Raw genomic sequence first — 18,510 nt, 5'->3', positions numbered from 1 at the left:
TATGTGTCAAAAAACTTATAACATGTACAAAAACCATGTACAAATTATTCTTGTACAAAAACCCTGTTCAAATTATTCTTGTACAAAAACCCTGTACAAATTATTCTTGTACAAAAACCCTGTTCAAATTATTCTTGTACAAAAACCCTGTACAACTTATTCTTGTACAAAAATCCTGTTCAAATTATTCTTGTACACAACATATATAAGAAATATGTTGAGAACATCAGTCTCCAAACAGTTCATTAAAAATCTAAATTCATCAAAATTATCTAAATTACAGAAACATGGTATAATATTAACAATGTCATCATTAAACTTTTTTCTCTTGTCTTGATAGAGGTTACATTCACTTATAAAATGAAACTCATCTTCAATTATGTTATCAATGCAATGTTTACATATTCTTTGATCCAAAGGCGTATTAATTTATCTTCCTTTTTCATTGTGTAAATTGTGGTTAGAAATTCTTAATTTACATAACTGTATATTATACATAAATATATTGTTTTGAGATAACCAACTTTGTATAAGTCTCCTGTTATATGTCCGTAATTTGTTTTGGTTTTCATCTGTCAAACATGAGAAAAAGTAATTTCCATATTTTTCTCGTAATATCCTTTTAACTGCAGATATGAGTTTTCCTTCTGACAGAGTTCCTTGTTTATTCTAGACATGGTCAAGGGAATGAATTTTAGAAACTGAAAAATGTGTTTATTGAAGGTACATGGAAAGGTACAATTAACATCTTCGATTGACTTATATGCTAATTTTGAAAAATTCAAAAGAGGGTCTTTGTACTATATATACCATGTTTTTTACGAGTTAACATGTTTAAACAAACGAATCCGAAGGATGAGTTTGTTTAAATATGTTTATGAGTAAGACACATGGTATATAAAATTTGTAATATAAATAAAATGATTGACAGCTTCAAGACCTTCAACTAATATTGGAAATTGATCACGTTACAGTTTTATCCAATGAAATGGAAGCTCGCGCAAGTCACTTTTGCGCCTCGTGTATGATCTTTTGTGTATTTTATGTAATAGAACCCCTGAATTTGCAAAAAGGAAAGAAAATGTCAGATTTTCCCGATTTTTTATTTAGTTTTGCGCCACGTGTATGGTTGTTTGCGCAAGTAACTTCATAATGTCATCAGACTGAGGTAAACAAACATATCGGATTCCAGCGTCGGACAAGGATTAAATAATAATATTCTAATGACGGTGAGAATTGGTTTTTTTTTTTAGTATCATACAAATTAATCATATCTTACAGAATTTTCATCTCATTGAAAAATGCACATTTATACATTTCTAGTTTTCGTACAAACTGCTTTCTTCCGTTATTTTATTAATTCGATTATTAGATTATTTATTAAAACACAATTTGAATGATAAAACACTGTATTTAAACAGTAGCGGATCCAGGGAGTGTAGATAGTGTACGTTCCCCTAATTGATCGCAAAAAAAAACATTTTTTTTCACAGATATTTGTAGCCGATATTTATTCCTTTTTCTATAGGTACCCCCTTTTTTAAATCGAAATTTAATTGGATCTTTGCAAAGGAAATGATAGTTTCACATTTCATTTTTTTCACAACTTAAAGAAGAAACATTTAGAAATTGTTTCCAAAATTAGGGGAATTCGTAACAATCCTATATAGTTTGAAAAAGGTTTCTTAATATTTGGGTACACATATCTTATCGCTTTTTGTAATGAAATGAAAACAAATGAAGATCTTCACCTTTTAGTACGTTTAACAGTTTCTTAATATTTAAGAGGCGGAGACATTTAAAAAAAAAAGGTGGAGCTTCAGCCATGGAATAACATGAACATGAATATGTTATACCATGGCTGAAGCTCCGCCTTTTTCCCTGTGAATTCTAGTTGAGTTGCATATTTAATTAGTAAAGTATGGTACAACATTAATTTGCATATAGTATACCATGGTTTCCCTCACCACACTTTTTAAGCAAATTATTTCATAAAAACATCAAAGGAAAAAATCCAATTTATGTTACAAATTCAAATTAAGCCAGTATCCAAGAGACTGGAAAATAAAATTTGTTGTAATCATTTAATTTAATTGGCATGGAGACAGTACTATATACCAAAAACGGTGTAGTCTTACTATACAAATTGTTATACATAAATTATATATAAAACATCACCGAAGAGACATTTATTGTACATAAATTGTAAAATATTTTGCACATAATGTTTGCGGCCGGTACACGACCTAAGTTTATTATTTTTTGTTTGGTAATAAATTGATAATAAGATTCATGTTGTTGCATCTGGTCGTTTATTTGGTAATCGCCAATGGCAGTTAGCATTTTTAAGAACAGCAGCTGTTCGACCTGCTTGCTATAGTCAAATGCGTTTTGTTAAAATATACTTTTTTCACTTTTTTGGTCTTTTATAAAATGTTGTTTGTGCTGTATTTAGACCCCTCTACTAAGACATTTGTTTTGCATGGACACGTATAAAAAAGGTTTTTATCTAACGCAATTATAGGTTTGAACGTTATTTTCAATTCAAACTTGTTTATATTTTTTCGTTTGGGCTTGCATTTCATTTGCCTTCGGGTTTATATAATCCGTCCATCCTATTTCGACTCTATAAAAATTCAAGATTCTATCCATTATTAGCAACATCACGGCATCTGCTTATAAATACTTAAACTATTATGATGTGTTAAAAAAAAATTCACGATTCAAACTACCATCGACTATTGACAGATGATCTTGTTATAGTTTACTAAAACGAATATGACAGACATGAACCAACGACAACCATGCACTTAACTACATGCTCCTGCCTAGACACAGGTACATACAGAATGTGGCTTGGTGAAACTTATTTGAGAGTGCTCATTATGGATAGTTGTGTAACAGAACAACATACAAACAACCTAGAAAAATCAGTTGAAAAAGGCTTAACTCATCAGTTGATACACATAGACTAACTAGACTGACACTCAATGATTCGGACCTTAAAAGTGCTTCTTCACAAGGTACATGTAACAGTCCGCAGGAAGACATGTCACTCTATCCAATGGATCTGTCCAACTCTTTTTACTCTAACTTCTTTAAATATGCTTAGCAAAGAAGCAGCATATGTACCAATTACGTAGTCTTTAGTTAGACCCGGCCTGGATTCGAACTCATGATCTCCTGCACTCGATTGATTGTTGAAAGATTTTGTATTGCTTTACGCCGGTTTAGCGCAGAAGTCAACCCCTCGAGATGAACACGCTTCCATGAGACTACCAAGCAGGTCATAATGTGTTCGGTGTTTGAGAAACAAGTCATTATTGCTTAATCAAATCCGCTGGGAAACGTTCATAGCATGGCGACCAATGAAATGGTTTATTGTGCCAAAAAAAGAATAAAGGAAACACTAATACATTAAGACCACTTTCTTTAGAATTGGAATAAACCGTTAATTGAAAGACATGCAAATAAAAAAAAATAAAGATGTATTTATGGAAAAAGGGAAGATTGGTGTTTTAAAAAGATTAAAAATTCTATGATGTTAAAATTTATGTTTTCAATGTTATATTGCACAAGAATTATATACAATATATGAAGTATTTAATTTTTCAAGATGAAAGTTAAAATTCTGTTATTATCTAAGTCCCGATTTCATTTGCGATTTTCCAACCACATCATCGTAGCTTGGAGGTGGTGCTTGTGGTCCATTTGAAGGCGGTCCTTGTGGCACTAATTCGTATGGCGCGGAAGGAACACACTGTCCAGTGGCAAACTCTCCCTCTTCAGACGGAAACGTCAATGAGAATTCTGACAGCGATGTTGAATCATTGTCTTGGATATTTGTTATATCTAAATAAAATATAATAACAATAAGATAACTAAAGATAAATACACAGCTATTTTTGCAAAGGTACTATTTCTGTACTTAAAATCTGTAGTACTGGAAATTTCCTTTAATATTTAGTACTTAGTCTATTTCTTTACTTTGAAATTATTGTAATATTTAGGTACTTGTATTTTCTAGTACTTGATTTGTACATTAAATATAGGTACAAAAATAATACCAACAATGATCACAGTATTCCATGTTGGAACATCATTACTTTATGTAATTTGAAAAATACAAACTTTCAAAATGCTGAAAATGTTACCGTGTAACCAAAAATCTGTAGTACTTAAATTTCAAGTACAAATCAAGTACTGTAAAATACAGGTACCTAAATATTACAATTATTTTAAAGTAACAAAATAGTACTGAATGTTAAAAGTAGATTTCCAGTACTTAAGATTTTTGGTACAGAAATAGTACCTTTGCAAAAGTAGCTGTGTATCTTTATAAAGAAAACATTTCAAATTATTCTTTTAACCAACTGTAAACATTTCTGACATAGTGATTTTTATTTTCCATTACAAAAATATCAAAACACGAATCTCTTAATTTTTACATATCCAAAAGGATTTTTTAGAAGTACTTTGGTATTTTTTTATTATATTTTTGGGGGTAAATGGTTAAGTTTGTATTATCATATATCTTTTGTACATATGCATAACATTGAGAATGGAAATGGGGAATGTTTGCATTTGTTTGCATTGACCCAAATAGATGTATCTACTATTAAATGGATATAATACAAGTAAACTATACCCAGTAGAACATTTCAAAACTCAAAATATTATTACAATTTATACAGTTTCATCTTTAAAAAAAACAACGTGACATCATTTAAAAAGAAAGGCCCTTTATATAAAACCATTCATTTAGTACCCTTTATATTAAAAAAAAATGGAGAATTTCAAGGATTTTAAATTAATTTCAAAAGTGTCTTTTTAAACTGAGTATTAAATCATGAAAAGAAAAAGGGTTAGCGGGCAAGAATTTCAATAGCACTACATGGACAAAACAAGAGATATCTACATGACAAACTGTTAAAGCAAGACTTAGAGAAAACCTTTTACGCTTTAAAAAGTAACTTAGGTTGCTACATGTATTCTAGTATCACTTCTACTGTTGTCTGTTCTATAGTCGGGTTGTTGTTCCTATGACACATTCCCCATTTCCAATCTCAATTTTGATATCAAACATGATAATTTTGACAAGTGATGACAATGATGATATGAATTAATGTTTTACCCGTTGATTCGTAGTTAAGACGATTTTCATTGATAGATAATCTTCTTGAGCCTTCTATTAGAGTATCTGTAGATTGTTGACTCGAGCTGGAACTGCCAATTTTAAGAAGTTTCCTTATACGAGTAAAAAATCCGTTTCTCAGCTTTTCATTTCTAAAGCAACAGAATATTACAACAGCAGCAATCAGAAAGGGTAAAATTTCTAAGGCTGTGTTTTGTATATACTCTCCCAAATTCCAACCTACAACATATCTCAAAGAACTCAATAATGCCTTCGAATAGTTGAATACACTTCTCTTATAACATTGTATGACTAAGACGTGGTTTAAAATTGAAAAGAAATCTCTACAGTGAGATTATTACCCATTCATTTTTATCATTTACAAATGTACTGTGTAAATATACATTTCAGGTATCAGTCATCCTTATAATTAAACTTAAAGATATAAACCTAGGAAGATGCTAACTCTTATTTAAAGATATAAACCTAGGAAGATGCTAACTCTTATTTAAAGATATAAACCTAGGAAGAACTCTTATTTATGACTGATACTCAACTAACAGCTGGAACACGGTGAATTGACAATATGCCAGTTCTACAGTGCCCCGTAGACGGCTGTAATTGGAAATCTCTTGATGAAACATTTACCGCTGCTTTAACCACTGCTCTACAGATTCATGACAGAACTTGGTCATCACCTACCTCTGGCTCAACTAGCAACACACAAGTTAAAATTGGACCCTCCTACTATAGCAACAGGATGTGATCAAGATCGATAAACATGATAAAGCAACGACTAAGCAACGTGCAAAGAAATGGGTTGCCACCATATATTTGATTATAGTGATGAGACAATCAAGGACAATTAAGTAAGAGGTATTGCAGACCCAGAAATTATGTTTCACCTGCTAAATGACTCCAAGGCCGATAGAACACTAGAAGAGACTTTATCACTTATTGCTTAGAAAGAGCAGGGTAAAGTTACAAGGATTACAGTATGAGTTGGTGTCATGAGTGCCGCATGTTATACTCAGAAACGACCCCACTCAGCTGAAGCCAAATGTTGGGCTTTTAGTGGTCATGGACATACGAATGACCGCAAGGCCAGGCTTGGACATTTACATGTGCTAAATGCACAGTCAAGGGTTGTTACACCAAATAATGCAACAAGAGCACTACCTGTCGAGTATTGGACCACCGTGATGCATCTTTCAGAATCTGCGCTCAAGGTAAGGACCGCAGGAATCCGCCCTATAAAGGGAGATCTATGGCAAGCCGTTTTTCTTTTTATTTCAACTTCAAGATATCTCATTCATAAGAGTTGTCTCAATAACAATTATAGTTGTTTTTTACTTACTGCAAGTACTGTCTTATCGATACTTATGTCTTAACTCTTTTGGTGTTTTTTTCAGTGTGCCTTGTGTAGAGTCGAGTCTTACTCATCTGATTTTATAGTGTGTTTCTATGTTGTGATGTTACACCACGGTTCCATGTCAGGGGATAGCTTTGCACCCGCAGACATACTTAACCCCACCACATTGTGTATGTGACTGTTCCAGTCAGACGCATGTAATTCTGTGTTTGTCGTCTGTTGCTGTATATCGTATTTGTCTTTGGTTTTTTTAGTTTTGGATTGTTTTTTTACTAGTCATATAGGACCTTTTTATAACTTGGTATACGGTTAAGATTTAGCTTTCTGTTGAAGCCATGTAGTGAGTGACCTAAGAACACTACCTTCTATGTCAAATTTCTTTGGTGCATAGTTGTCCCATCGGCAACCATACTATATCCTCTTATTTTTATATTGCAGTCATTATTTGTTTTAAAAAAAAAAACTAGTGGTTTTATCAACGATGTGACACATTGCAACCCAACTTTACCAGGTAAGTTTTAACTGTGTAAATTCAATTTAAAATTTCGAAGATATAAAAGTAAACAAGTACATTATTAACAAGTTTTAAATGTTTTCGTGCCAACTGTTGCCAATTCTTTCCAAAAGCATTCTCCGCTAATAATAACTGGCTATCATTCTATTACATAGGTCGCTGAAAGATATACGTAACAGCATAAATCAAACAAGTACATTTGATTGACCCTCTTAATTGATATATACCAACCGGCGTCTGCATTTGAAAGTTTTTTACTTGTTATTTTCAGTTTTAGATTCCAAGACAACTCTGCATAATTATTTGTTGGTTTCATCTTAAAAATCAACTCATAGGCTCTTTCTATACATTTTCTTTGAATCTGTTTCTGTGAGCCATCATAAACCTGTAAAGGAGAAGTGATTTGTGCACAAACAGTCACTAATGATAGAATATGATTAAGTAAAACATGTACATATAAATCTTATTATTATTATACAACAGTAATGTACATCAATAAGGTAAACGTATCAGGTACACTTAATCATTTTCTTTCCGTTTAATCAATCACTGTTTTGTCTACAAAATAAACATCTTTAGGCAATTGACTATTTATACTAAAGTGTAAATAAATTGTGAATGGAAATGGGGAATGTGTCAAAGAGACAACAACCCCACCATAGAGCAGAAAACAGCCGAAGGCCACCGATGGGTCTTCAATTCATTACAACGAGAAAAATCATACAAGACAAAGGCAAGAGGATCCTGACTTGCGACAGGCGCAAAAATTGCGGCGGGATTAAACATGTTTTTGAAATGTCAACCCTCTCCCTATACCTCTAGCCAATGTAGAAAAAAACAAACGCATAAAAATACGCACAATAAACTCAGTTTAAGAGTGTCTTGCAACAATGTCAGCTGGCAAATCTCCTATGTACAGGTAGGGATATATATCATGGTGTGTTTGCCGATGAGAAAACTATCCACCAAAGTTCAAATGACAACGATAAAAGCTACAACAATGTCAATATTTGATGTGTCTGAAACCAATATCTGACATTGACATGTTCTATTTACCTAAACCTACCCATTTCTGAGTTTCTCCTGAAACTATCAACTCTACGTCATAAGATGGTAACTCATACTCCTCAGATTCAAAACAAAGCTGCATGTTTATATAGGACTCTCCATTACCGCCACCAGTGAAATTAAAAGTACACAAATGTGGGCTTATTTTACCATACCATGATAAAATGTAGGTTTTATCTAGCGAAACCGTCCTCGAAATCTCATCACAGTTGTAGGAATTGAACAGTACTGAAAAAGCGGTAACGAGTGAATTAAATGAAGGATGTTTAATTTTTCGTCATTATCCGTTAAAAAAAATGTTTTATGATAAAAATGGTCATACGTGTGATTACCAAACAGTTGGGATTTGGTGTCATTTTTGTTTAAATTTGATACCTTCATTATTAAAGGTTTGGTTTTAAGAATAGATGTATTTTTTCTCTCAAATATCTTTTCGAACATCACTGACAGTAATTAATTTTAAAACATGCACATATATGGAGGGCCGAATAAGCTGAAGCATTTAGTAATTGACAACATCTAATCCTGAGATAATATTTACTCTAATCAACAGCCGAATGTGTTTATTTTTCATGTATTTTGATCCTCCAATGTGCCTGATAGCACTGAGCAATACGACGGTTATCATATGAGGAGTAGGATCTGCTCATCTTCCAGAACGCCACGAGTTTTGGTGGTGTACATATTACACAGTCTTTAGTTTTCTATGCAACACTTGTGTTTTGTATAACTTTGTTTGTCTTTCGATCGTGTTTTGTTTGTTTTTTGTCATGTCGTAGTCAGTTTGTTTGTGATTTATGCGTTAGAATATCCCTTTGAAATCTTAAATTTCGCCCATCTTGAATTGTACAATCTTGAGATAAAAGGTTTTGACATTACCGTTGAAAATAATTTGTTTCGCTGGGTCAGTATTACAATAATTGAGATAAATTTCATGTATGTTGCCTTTTTGTGTGTGTGTCTTGTTTTGTGTATGTTGACGTTAGTTTTAGCATGTTTTTCTTATCTTTATAAGTATAAATCTTTTCTAGAGAACAGTAAGTCAGTGTGATTACATTAAACATGGACACATAAGTGCAAAATCTTTTCTCGAAAAACCTGGATCTCTCCATCCTGCAAATCACAGCTGAACACTTGGGGCATGGACCCCTTTTTATCGCATAATAATAGATGCGCTTTTGTTCACAAAAGTAAACTATATATAATTTTAATAATATTTGTAAAAAATACGTAACCGCAAAACAGTGAAAGGAAATAAGGGGTCATGCCCACAAGAGATGTTGTCTAAATTTTCTCTTGTCATTCATGATGATTAACATTAAAATTTCTCGTTTAAATCGATATAAAAAAGGAAATGGGTAGTTATCTTTTAAAGACGAAATTAACGTTAAAGAGAGTCTAAAGATGTTATACTGGTCTTGCTGTAAAATATATGGATTACATAGTATACATTTATATATATACTGAACATTACAATACTATATAGAGCCCAGGTGGTCGTGTGGTCTAGCGGGACGGCTGCAGTGCAGGCGATTTGGTGTCACGATATCACAGTAGCATGGGTTCGAATCCCGGCGAGGGAAGAACCAAAAATTTATACAACTCGTCTAAACATCAACCCAACAATGTTGGATCTGTAAATTTGCTTTCGCAAATTTTTGGTTCTTCCCTCACCGGGATTCGAACCCATGCTACTGTACGTGATATCGTGACACCAAATCGCCTGCACTGCAGCCATCCCGCTAGACAACACGACCACCTGGGCTCTCAAAAAAAGACCTTTTGCTGGTCATGTGTTACCTTTCCACGTCAGTTTTAATCTAGCAGCGTACTACAGTACATGATATATAAGGCATGAAGATGTTATTGTTACAGATCAGCTAAATTATATATATAGTATTGTAATGTTCAGTATTGTTTACTTACGATCAACTGTATTTGAGAATACCGGACTGGTAAATACTGAGACAATTGCAGCAGCAAACAAACTACTATAGATGTTATACATATCTATGGTCTCGAAGTCTGTAAAATCTCTAAAAAATCCAAAAAATATACCAGTAATAAACAAATGTCGTTTATCTCCCCTTGAAAGTGAGATTTAGCTATATTTTTAAAAGAAATTATTAAGAATAACACAAACATATGAAGCCAATAAACAAATATAAATGGAAGATTGAACTGAAACAGACGACCGGATCTCTATATCTGATTCAGTTGCAATAAATGTTACATATGTGTGACATTGTGGAATATAATAGCTGGTAAATCATTTGCAAAACGGACTTACTAGTCTATGTATCATCCGACTTCGTTGTCAATTCTATACATGTATTTACATTTTGATTTTATTCTGTCCATTTAATATTGATTTTGTGTGGGCATTAATATTTGTTCTATTTCATAATTATTTAATATATACACAAAGCCGGGATCAGAATAACATCGGACATTTAACTTGGCGTGTAAATGATTAGTCAAGTATTTCCTTACAACCGCAGTTAATTTTCCAACCTGAAATAAGATCCCGCAAATATATTTGGAAACCTTACATTTTCACTACAAAGAGTATTTGTGGCAACAGATATAATGATAATCACAACTTCGGAGGGGAAAAAAATAATATATATCTTTATATATTTTATGCATTCTGTAAAACTCTTTCGTTTCCAATTCTGTGACGCATTCATTTAGCTTTTAAAACTAAAGTCAGAATATATAGGTCACTGTGCTCCGAAATGTTAAGCTCATTGGACAAGATATAACATGACAATTTTCAGCATCCTCTTAAATCCTTAAAAATGAAATTACATTGACTTATAAGTTTAATACGGAGAACAAAATCTGTATTTGAAGCATGTTAAAGAAGAAACTTAAAGAAACTCGATGTGTAGGCAAGACTGACAAGCGGTGTCTATATTATTATCTTAGATGCTCATTTAAAAAATAACAAATTAGAGTTGGCAGGAAATGGCCACAGCATTTATTAACAAATTGATATATGTACTATTATATGAAATGCAATTTGTGATATAATATGAACTAAAATTCAGTGATAGAAATACACATATGTTTCTTTGAAAATGTTGTATGATGATCGCCGAATATGTTCGAGGTGGCAGACCATATATGAAAAGGGGCAAGTTCAAGATAAGCTATTAACCCTGGAAATCAGAGGCTAATGCTATCATACGATTTAAATAAGTCTGTAAACTGCAAATATGTTCTTTAAGCGCAGCGAAATCTGCCATAAATCAAACGACTAACTCTGGAAATCAGAAATTATCGATATCATTGATTAAATCAAATCTGCAACTATTTCACATGTTAGAATGTAATAAAATCCATAATTAATCACTTCCAAGTAATCCTTTCAATTTCTGTGTATGTCCACTCTTTTGCGGCCAGTATTCATCTATAACATCTATTTTTAGTTGATTGACAGTCTCGATATTAGAATCTGAACAGCTTTCAATATGGTATGACGATATAATCTTTGTGGACAATACACATCTGAAATAAACAAACAAAAACCAAACAGCAGTATCTTCCGCAAATAAAGGGGAGGGTGGGCGGGTTTGCTCTAAAAAGCGTCTTCTTTTGCCAAATGTCGACGGTAAAAGGAGGATTATGGGTAAACAATCACTTGTGAAGATCGATAATCCAATTAAAAACCAATTATTAATAATAACTGACGAAGTATTATAACGGACTGAGCACAACCGATAACTGATTTAAAATTTAGATTTTAAATCTTATTATCTTAGATGCTCATTTAAAAAATAACAAATTAGAGTTGGCAGGAAATGGCCACAGCATTTATTAACAAATTGATATATGTACTATTATATGAAATGCAATTTGTGATATAATATGAACTAAAATTCAGTGATAGAAATGCATATGTTTCTTTGAAAATGTTGTATGATGATCGCCGAATATGTTCGAGGTGGCAGACCATATATGAAAAGGGGCAAGTTCAAGATAAGCTATTAACCCTGGAAATCAGAGGCTAATGCTATCATACGATTTAAATAAGTCTGTAAACTGCAAATATGTTCTTTAAGCGCAGCGAAATCTGCCAAATTGACGGTGCTGCGACAATTTTAGTCCTCAGATAAAAGTTTCGTAGAACCGTCAACCGCCAATAAAATTGGGGGGAGCTGCGCGAAGCTGTGCCATTTCAAGCAAATTTGAATGAAACAATTTCTAAATAAATGAACAGAGGAACAAGGAAGAAATTATCTACATTATACATAAAACAGCATCAGTAACGCTGATGTTTCATCTAAACTAATTACAAAGTTCATAATATGAGCAGATATAATATTTACAACGAGTCAATTAACAAAATTCAAAGTGTATAATAGTCGTCTGGAAAAGTAATGCCACCCGTCTTACTGGAAATAATTGTTTCTAGTGCTCCCTGTATTATATTCAGAAAAATTTCATTTCCTATCTTAGATAAATGCACCCCATCTTGTGCTAGGAACTTATGTGTAGCTTTTATGTCAGGATACCGAATGTAACAGCCTCCATGCTTTGTCATGTGGACACCAATGGAGCTGTTTAACCGACGTCTGCACTTCTCCATACAATTCCCATTGGTTGAATACCTCCACAACAATCTTGGTAGTACTTGCGACCAAATTAATGTGGTTTCAGGCAATTTATTTGATAACCATGACATAAATTTAACCAACTGGAAATGTAAGTAACCTAGTTTGATATTACCTATATCATTTCCCCCAATGTGCACTATAATATAGCTGGGAGGATCTTCAAGTCTCAGCATTAATCTAATGCGATTTTTCATCTTAGAGAGAGTTAGTCCACCGGTTCCTTGCCACCAGATATTTACTCCCAACCTATTCAAAGCCAAATTAGTTCCTCCCGGGCGTTGCCTTGATTCCACAAACGCATTCTTAACAATAGACGACCCAACAATCCAAACCCTTATAGGAGAATCTGAAACTAACAGCAATATAAATAAACAATTAAACGGGAATTCGTATGTACCGTAAATATGCACTCGATTTCCAACGACCTAAACTTTTAATCTTTTCGTCGGATAACCCTTCAATGGCACAGGCTGTAGCCATACCTATTCTGAAAGAGTGAGACGACCAACGAGTATTAACAATACCTAAAGCATGTAGTGACTTTTTGAGTATTGCAGAAAACTGGTATTTAGTCAATGGTTTACCGTCAAAATGACAAAATAGCGGTCCCTCTACTACAGGTCTGTCTCGCAAATAGCAAGGCAATAAAACCACCGGACAAATACATTTGTTTAATTGCTCCGGAATGTGTATGGTTACGCCCCTACCAAACTGATCGGTCTTAGACGAAACCAAATGAATTTCTAAATATTTTTTGTAAATTTGTACATCATACATGTTTAAAGCATGATTTGAATAACATGTATTACTCATAGTTTGAACTGTCAACTCCCCAACCCTAAAAAGACCATGAAAGGCCAAGGAAAAAACCGCCTTGAATAGTCTTACCTCGTATGCCGAACTGCAGATACAAGATAATATTGACAAAATACGACCCAATAACTCTCTTGAAATAGGCAGTCTAGTGTCCATCTGAGGCGACCTTGTACGCTTTACACCATCGATCATTTTCCTAACGATAAATTTTTGTGTATAGTCTTCATAATCATTTAGTTTGTTGTAGAAACTTAGGCCTGATATGTACGAATTAATTGTTGAATGAGCGAATCCAGATTTATACATATATGCAATAAAAGCAACAATGTCGTGCAGTGGCACAGGCCATACATTAGCAAGACCGATATCTTTCCTGAAACTGTTAAATAAATTTAAAGCCCTGGTGTACAACTTTGCTGTACTAGGAGCTACCGAATTGTTTATTAAAAAATCTACTTCAGTTCCGAAATGACCATGTGAAACTCCACAGGAATGTCTGATGGAGTTTGATCTGCTTCCGGGGCCAATGTACGGAAACGGATCACCTGAAAACGAGACAGAGAATCTGCAATTGCATTACTTTCGCCTGGAATATGCAACGCTCGTACCTGAATATTTTTTCTCATTAATAACAAAACTAGAGGACGAATTAACTTCATTACGTACTTCGATTTTGATGTTCGCTTGTTAATTATCAAAACTAGTGCTTGGTTATCTATTCTTAATAAAATTTTCTTGTTGCAAAATTGAGGGGACCAAATTAACATGGCCAATAATATAGGCACCAGCTCTAAAAAAGATATATCGGACATGAAGTCTTTATCCCTCCACTCGACAGGCCATCGAAACTGAGTCCATTGCTTGTTAAAATAAGCCCCACAACCAAGAGCAACATTTCCAGAACTATCAGTAAACAGCTCAAGGGTATCACTTGATAACCAGAGACTTTCCGAAATGAAGCATTCGCCATTAAAATTTTCTAAAAACTCTAACCAGACTAAAGCATCAGATCTCAGCTCTTGATTTATTTTTACATAATAATACGACTTTCCGTGTTGGAGGTTTGAAATAACATCATAAAACCTTCTAGTAAAAGCCCTTGATGACGGAATTGCACGTGAGCAAAATGCCATTAGCCCAATGATTGACTCTAGTTCCTTCAATTTTATCTTTTTCCGACCAACCATGTATTGAATACCAGACCTTAACTTAATGACCTTGTTTTCCGGAATTTTTACCAACATAAGTAAAGTATCAATTTCAAGACCAAGAAATGTCAAGGTTGTTGTAGGACCAACTGTTTTGTTGTCTGCCAATGGCACGCATAAATCCTTACAAACTTTCATAAAAGTGTCCATTAACAACTCACAATTATTATTTGACTCGTGTCCAGCAAATATAAAATCATCCAAATAATGATACAAAGTGTCCAGACCCGACTTTGACTGAACAACACAGTGTAAAAAGGTCGAAAACCGTTCAAAAAGCTGACATGAGCTACTTAATCCTAAGGGTAGACATTTATTGATGTAAAACTTATCCTGAAATTTGATACCCATAAGATCAAAATCTGCAGGATTTATGATTAAAAGCCTAAATGCTTGGCGAATATCGATTTTTCCGAATTTCGCACGCTCTCCGAGAGCTGAAATCATATTTAAAACATTGTCAAATGATGAGTATTTCACACTACAATAATCTTCGGGTATAAAATCATTAATACTACCTCCACTTGGATAAGACAAATGAGATATGAGACGCCAACCATTATCTGGTTTCTGAACAAGTCCAATTGGAGAAATTCGCAGTGTCGATATAGGTTTTTTAGAAAATGGACCCAAAATCCTACCAAGTTTGACCTCGTCGTTCAACTTTGCTAATGTTTCGAACTTGTGTATTTCTGCAGAAACTAAATTTTTTGCGGTAGTAGAAATACGTGGACCCTCATATTGTATCCTAAATCCAAAAGTAAACCCCTCAAGCAGGAGCTTAGCATCCACCCTATTTGCATAATCACCAAGATACGTGTTTAATTCAATTATGTTTATTGGAGTCCACCCTTTATCCCATAGGTGACGCAATAGTTTGGACTCTGAAAGTAATACAATCTGAATTCTATACAAAATTAACAATATGAACAATGTCATAAATTCTTACACATCTCTTTAACATAGAAACATAAAAAATATTGTGCCACAACTTTAATTGCATTTTGCAAAGAATCACTTCGTATATTGACCAGAATACGATTTCGTATTGTTGGGATACTGCACTGGGTTGCCACCACGTGCCTGAAATCTCGGTCTAAATTGAGGCCTAGGTTGCTGAAATCTTGCATTTCCGCCTACCCTATTAGGAAAAACGTTTTGTCTTGGGCACTGTATAAGTGGGTGCTGATCAGAACATCTTAAACAAGAATGATTATAAGGACATGATTGGTTCACGCAATTGCCCTGGTAATTGAATGCGTAACATTTAAAGCGCCCCGTGCTTCCTGGCGCATTACTATTAGAAGACGGAGGATACATATAAAGCAGCCAGAGCTCAGGGTCAACAACAGCCCAAGACCCTGCTGGATCCTGTGACATTCTGAGGCGGAATTGTTCGTCATACGATTTCCACCCTAGTGCGCACCGCTTAGCACCTAACCGAATACTATGCATGTACTTTAGTAATTCTTGAAATGCATGCGGGTGAGCAGTACAATATATACTTATATACAATAAATATGCGTCTGTCCAGGTATCTATGGAGTCAATTTTTTGTTGTTGCTGCCGTGGTTGTAACAAAATTTCTCCCTGCGAAATAACTACTTTTTGTTTATCCCCTGCAGAGGCTTGTGAATTGACTAACAGTAAGGCCAGGTCAATATACTCTCCAGCAATAATTTTTTGTCTCAAGCTTACAGGGATATTTCTAGCAAGGTCATCACTGGCCATAATGCAAGGAGAAGGGTTTTGAAATACTGGACAATTACCTGAAGGCGTAATGGGTTCAGTAGCGGTTGTTGAGACCGGAACCGGAGCCATAGTCATCACTTCTGTATCTGTATCTAGTGTAATGTTTGCCACTGGACTCTCTGTTGATCTGATATCATGGACATCTCCAACTTTTCGACGCAAGACACTTCTCTTAGCGGCCGGAGCCACGCTATCTCCTCTTCCCTTGGGCACCACCCTTTTTCTTTTAGAAGCTCTAAGCATTTTAAACTGAAAAAGACACACTATGATAACTTATGTAAATATTTGATTATATGTCAGATAATATATGATTTAAGACAATGTAAAAGAAACACAATAATATGCCCGATTCTGCTGTGGCCGATTGATGAAAAAAATATTAATTTAGATTTGCATCTACCTCAAACAAATAATATTGGAATTCTGCTATCACAAATATTTGATGTGTTCACTGTATCTATTCAATATAAAGTTAAAAAAAAATGAACTTCTGCTAGATATAAACTAATTCAAAATGTCAAAAATTTCAAAACCATGCCATGCCGTCTGCTGCATGAAAATTTTTGTTTCGCCCTGGCGCTTCGACAATTGTATCAATCGAGTCAAAATAATCGATAATCAAATCTCTGAACAAAATTGTTTGAAATACTTTGAAAATAAATAACGTTTTTAACAACTTATGTGTCAGATTTGTGTAGATTTGCTGCAAATATATTTTGCTCTAAAAAGCGTCTTCTTTTGCCAAATGTCGACGGTAAAAGGAGGATTATGGGTAAACAATCACTTGTGAAGATCGATAATCCAATTAAAAACCAATTATTAATAATAACTGACGAAGTATTATAACGGACTGAGCACAACCGATAACTGATTTAAAATTTAGATTTTAAATCTTATTAACACCTAACATGTTCTCATACTTAAATGCATGTGATATTTGCCACTGGACATTTTAAACGTTTTAGATGCCCTTTGACGATCGTTCTATTCTCTTTACTATTTCAAAGATTATCTTAACAAGAGTGCACACGCTGAAATGTCTCGCCTTCTGTACTAATCATTGATATTATGTTGATAGTCCTAAGAATGGAGCTTTATTACAACTGTCACATAAACTTAACATTAATCAAGATAACTAAACAAAGACCAATGAACCTTGAAAATGAGGTCAAGGTCAGATGAACCATGCCATGTAGACATGTACAGCTAACAATGCTTCTATACAACATATATACTTGACCTATTACTTATAGTTGAACAAAAACTTAACACTACATGCAATGAATCGTGAAAATGAGGTCACGGTCAAATAAAACCTGCGCGACTGACATAAAGATCATAAAATATTTCCATACACCAAATATAGTTGACCTATGGCATACAGTATTAGATAAAAAGACCAAAACTCAAAAACTTAACTTTGACCACTGAACAATGAAAATGAGGTCAAGGTCACATGACATCAGCCCGCTAGACATGTACACCTTACAATCATTCCATACAACAAATATAGTAGACCTATTTCATATAGTATAAGAAAAACAGACCAAAACACAAAAACTTAACTATAACCACTGAACCATGAAAATGAGGTCAAGGTCAGATGACACCTGCCAGTTTGACATGTACACCTTACAGTCCTTCCATACACTGAATATACTAGCCCTATTGCTTATAGTATCTGAGATATGGACTTGACCACCAAAACTTAACCTTGTTCACTGATCCATGAAATGAGGTCGAGGTCAATTGAAAACTGTCTGACAGACATGAGGACATTGCAAGGTACGCACATATATAAATATAGTTATCATATTACTTATAATAAAAGAAAATTCAACATTACAAAAAATCTGAACTTTTTTTTCAAGTGGTTACTGAACCATGAAAATGAGGTCAAGGACATTGGACATGTGACTGACAGAAACTTCGTAACATGAGGCATCTATATACAAAGTATGAAGCATCCAGGTCTTCTACCTTCTAAAATATAAAGCTTTTAAGAAGTGAGCTAACACCGCCGC

General features: G+C 33.9%; 1 protein-coding gene across 2 annotated transcripts; it reads right to left on the bottom strand.

Moving 5' to 3' along the window:
* Nucleotides 1–3,549: 3,549 nt before the first annotated feature.
* Nucleotides 3,550–10,448, bottom strand: LOC134713761 (uncharacterized). Of its 2 annotated transcripts, none has more exons than XM_063575048.1 (6): nt 10,379–10,448; nt 10,015–10,124; nt 8,087–8,316; nt 7,252–7,405; nt 5,135–5,374; nt 3,550–3,852 (listed from the first exon to the last, which is right to left on the bottom strand). In XM_063575048.1, exons 2-6 carry the CDS (start codon nt 10,094–10,096, stop codon nt 3,638–3,640), a joined length of 921 nt encoding a protein of 306 aa, XP_063431118.1. In that variant the 5' UTR covers nt 10,097–10,124; nt 10,379–10,448; the 3' UTR covers nt 3,550–3,637. The 2 variants fall into 2 exon arrangements, with proteins under 2 accessions (XP_063431118.1, XP_063431119.1); XM_063575049.1 differs by having other exon boundaries at nt 10,015–10,113; nt 10,379–10,447.
* Between the last annotated feature and the right edge of the window lie 8,062 nt (nt 10,449–18,510).

The sequence above is a fragment of the Mytilus trossulus genome, chromosome 4 (genome assembly GCF_036588685.1).
Source record: "Mytilus trossulus isolate FHL-02 chromosome 4, PNRI_Mtr1.1.1.hap1, whole genome shotgun sequence".
NCBI classification, from domain to species: Eukaryota; Metazoa; Mollusca; class Bivalvia; order Mytilida; family Mytilidae; genus Mytilus; species Mytilus trossulus.
This window is presented reverse-complemented; position numbering and strand designations above follow the sequence as displayed.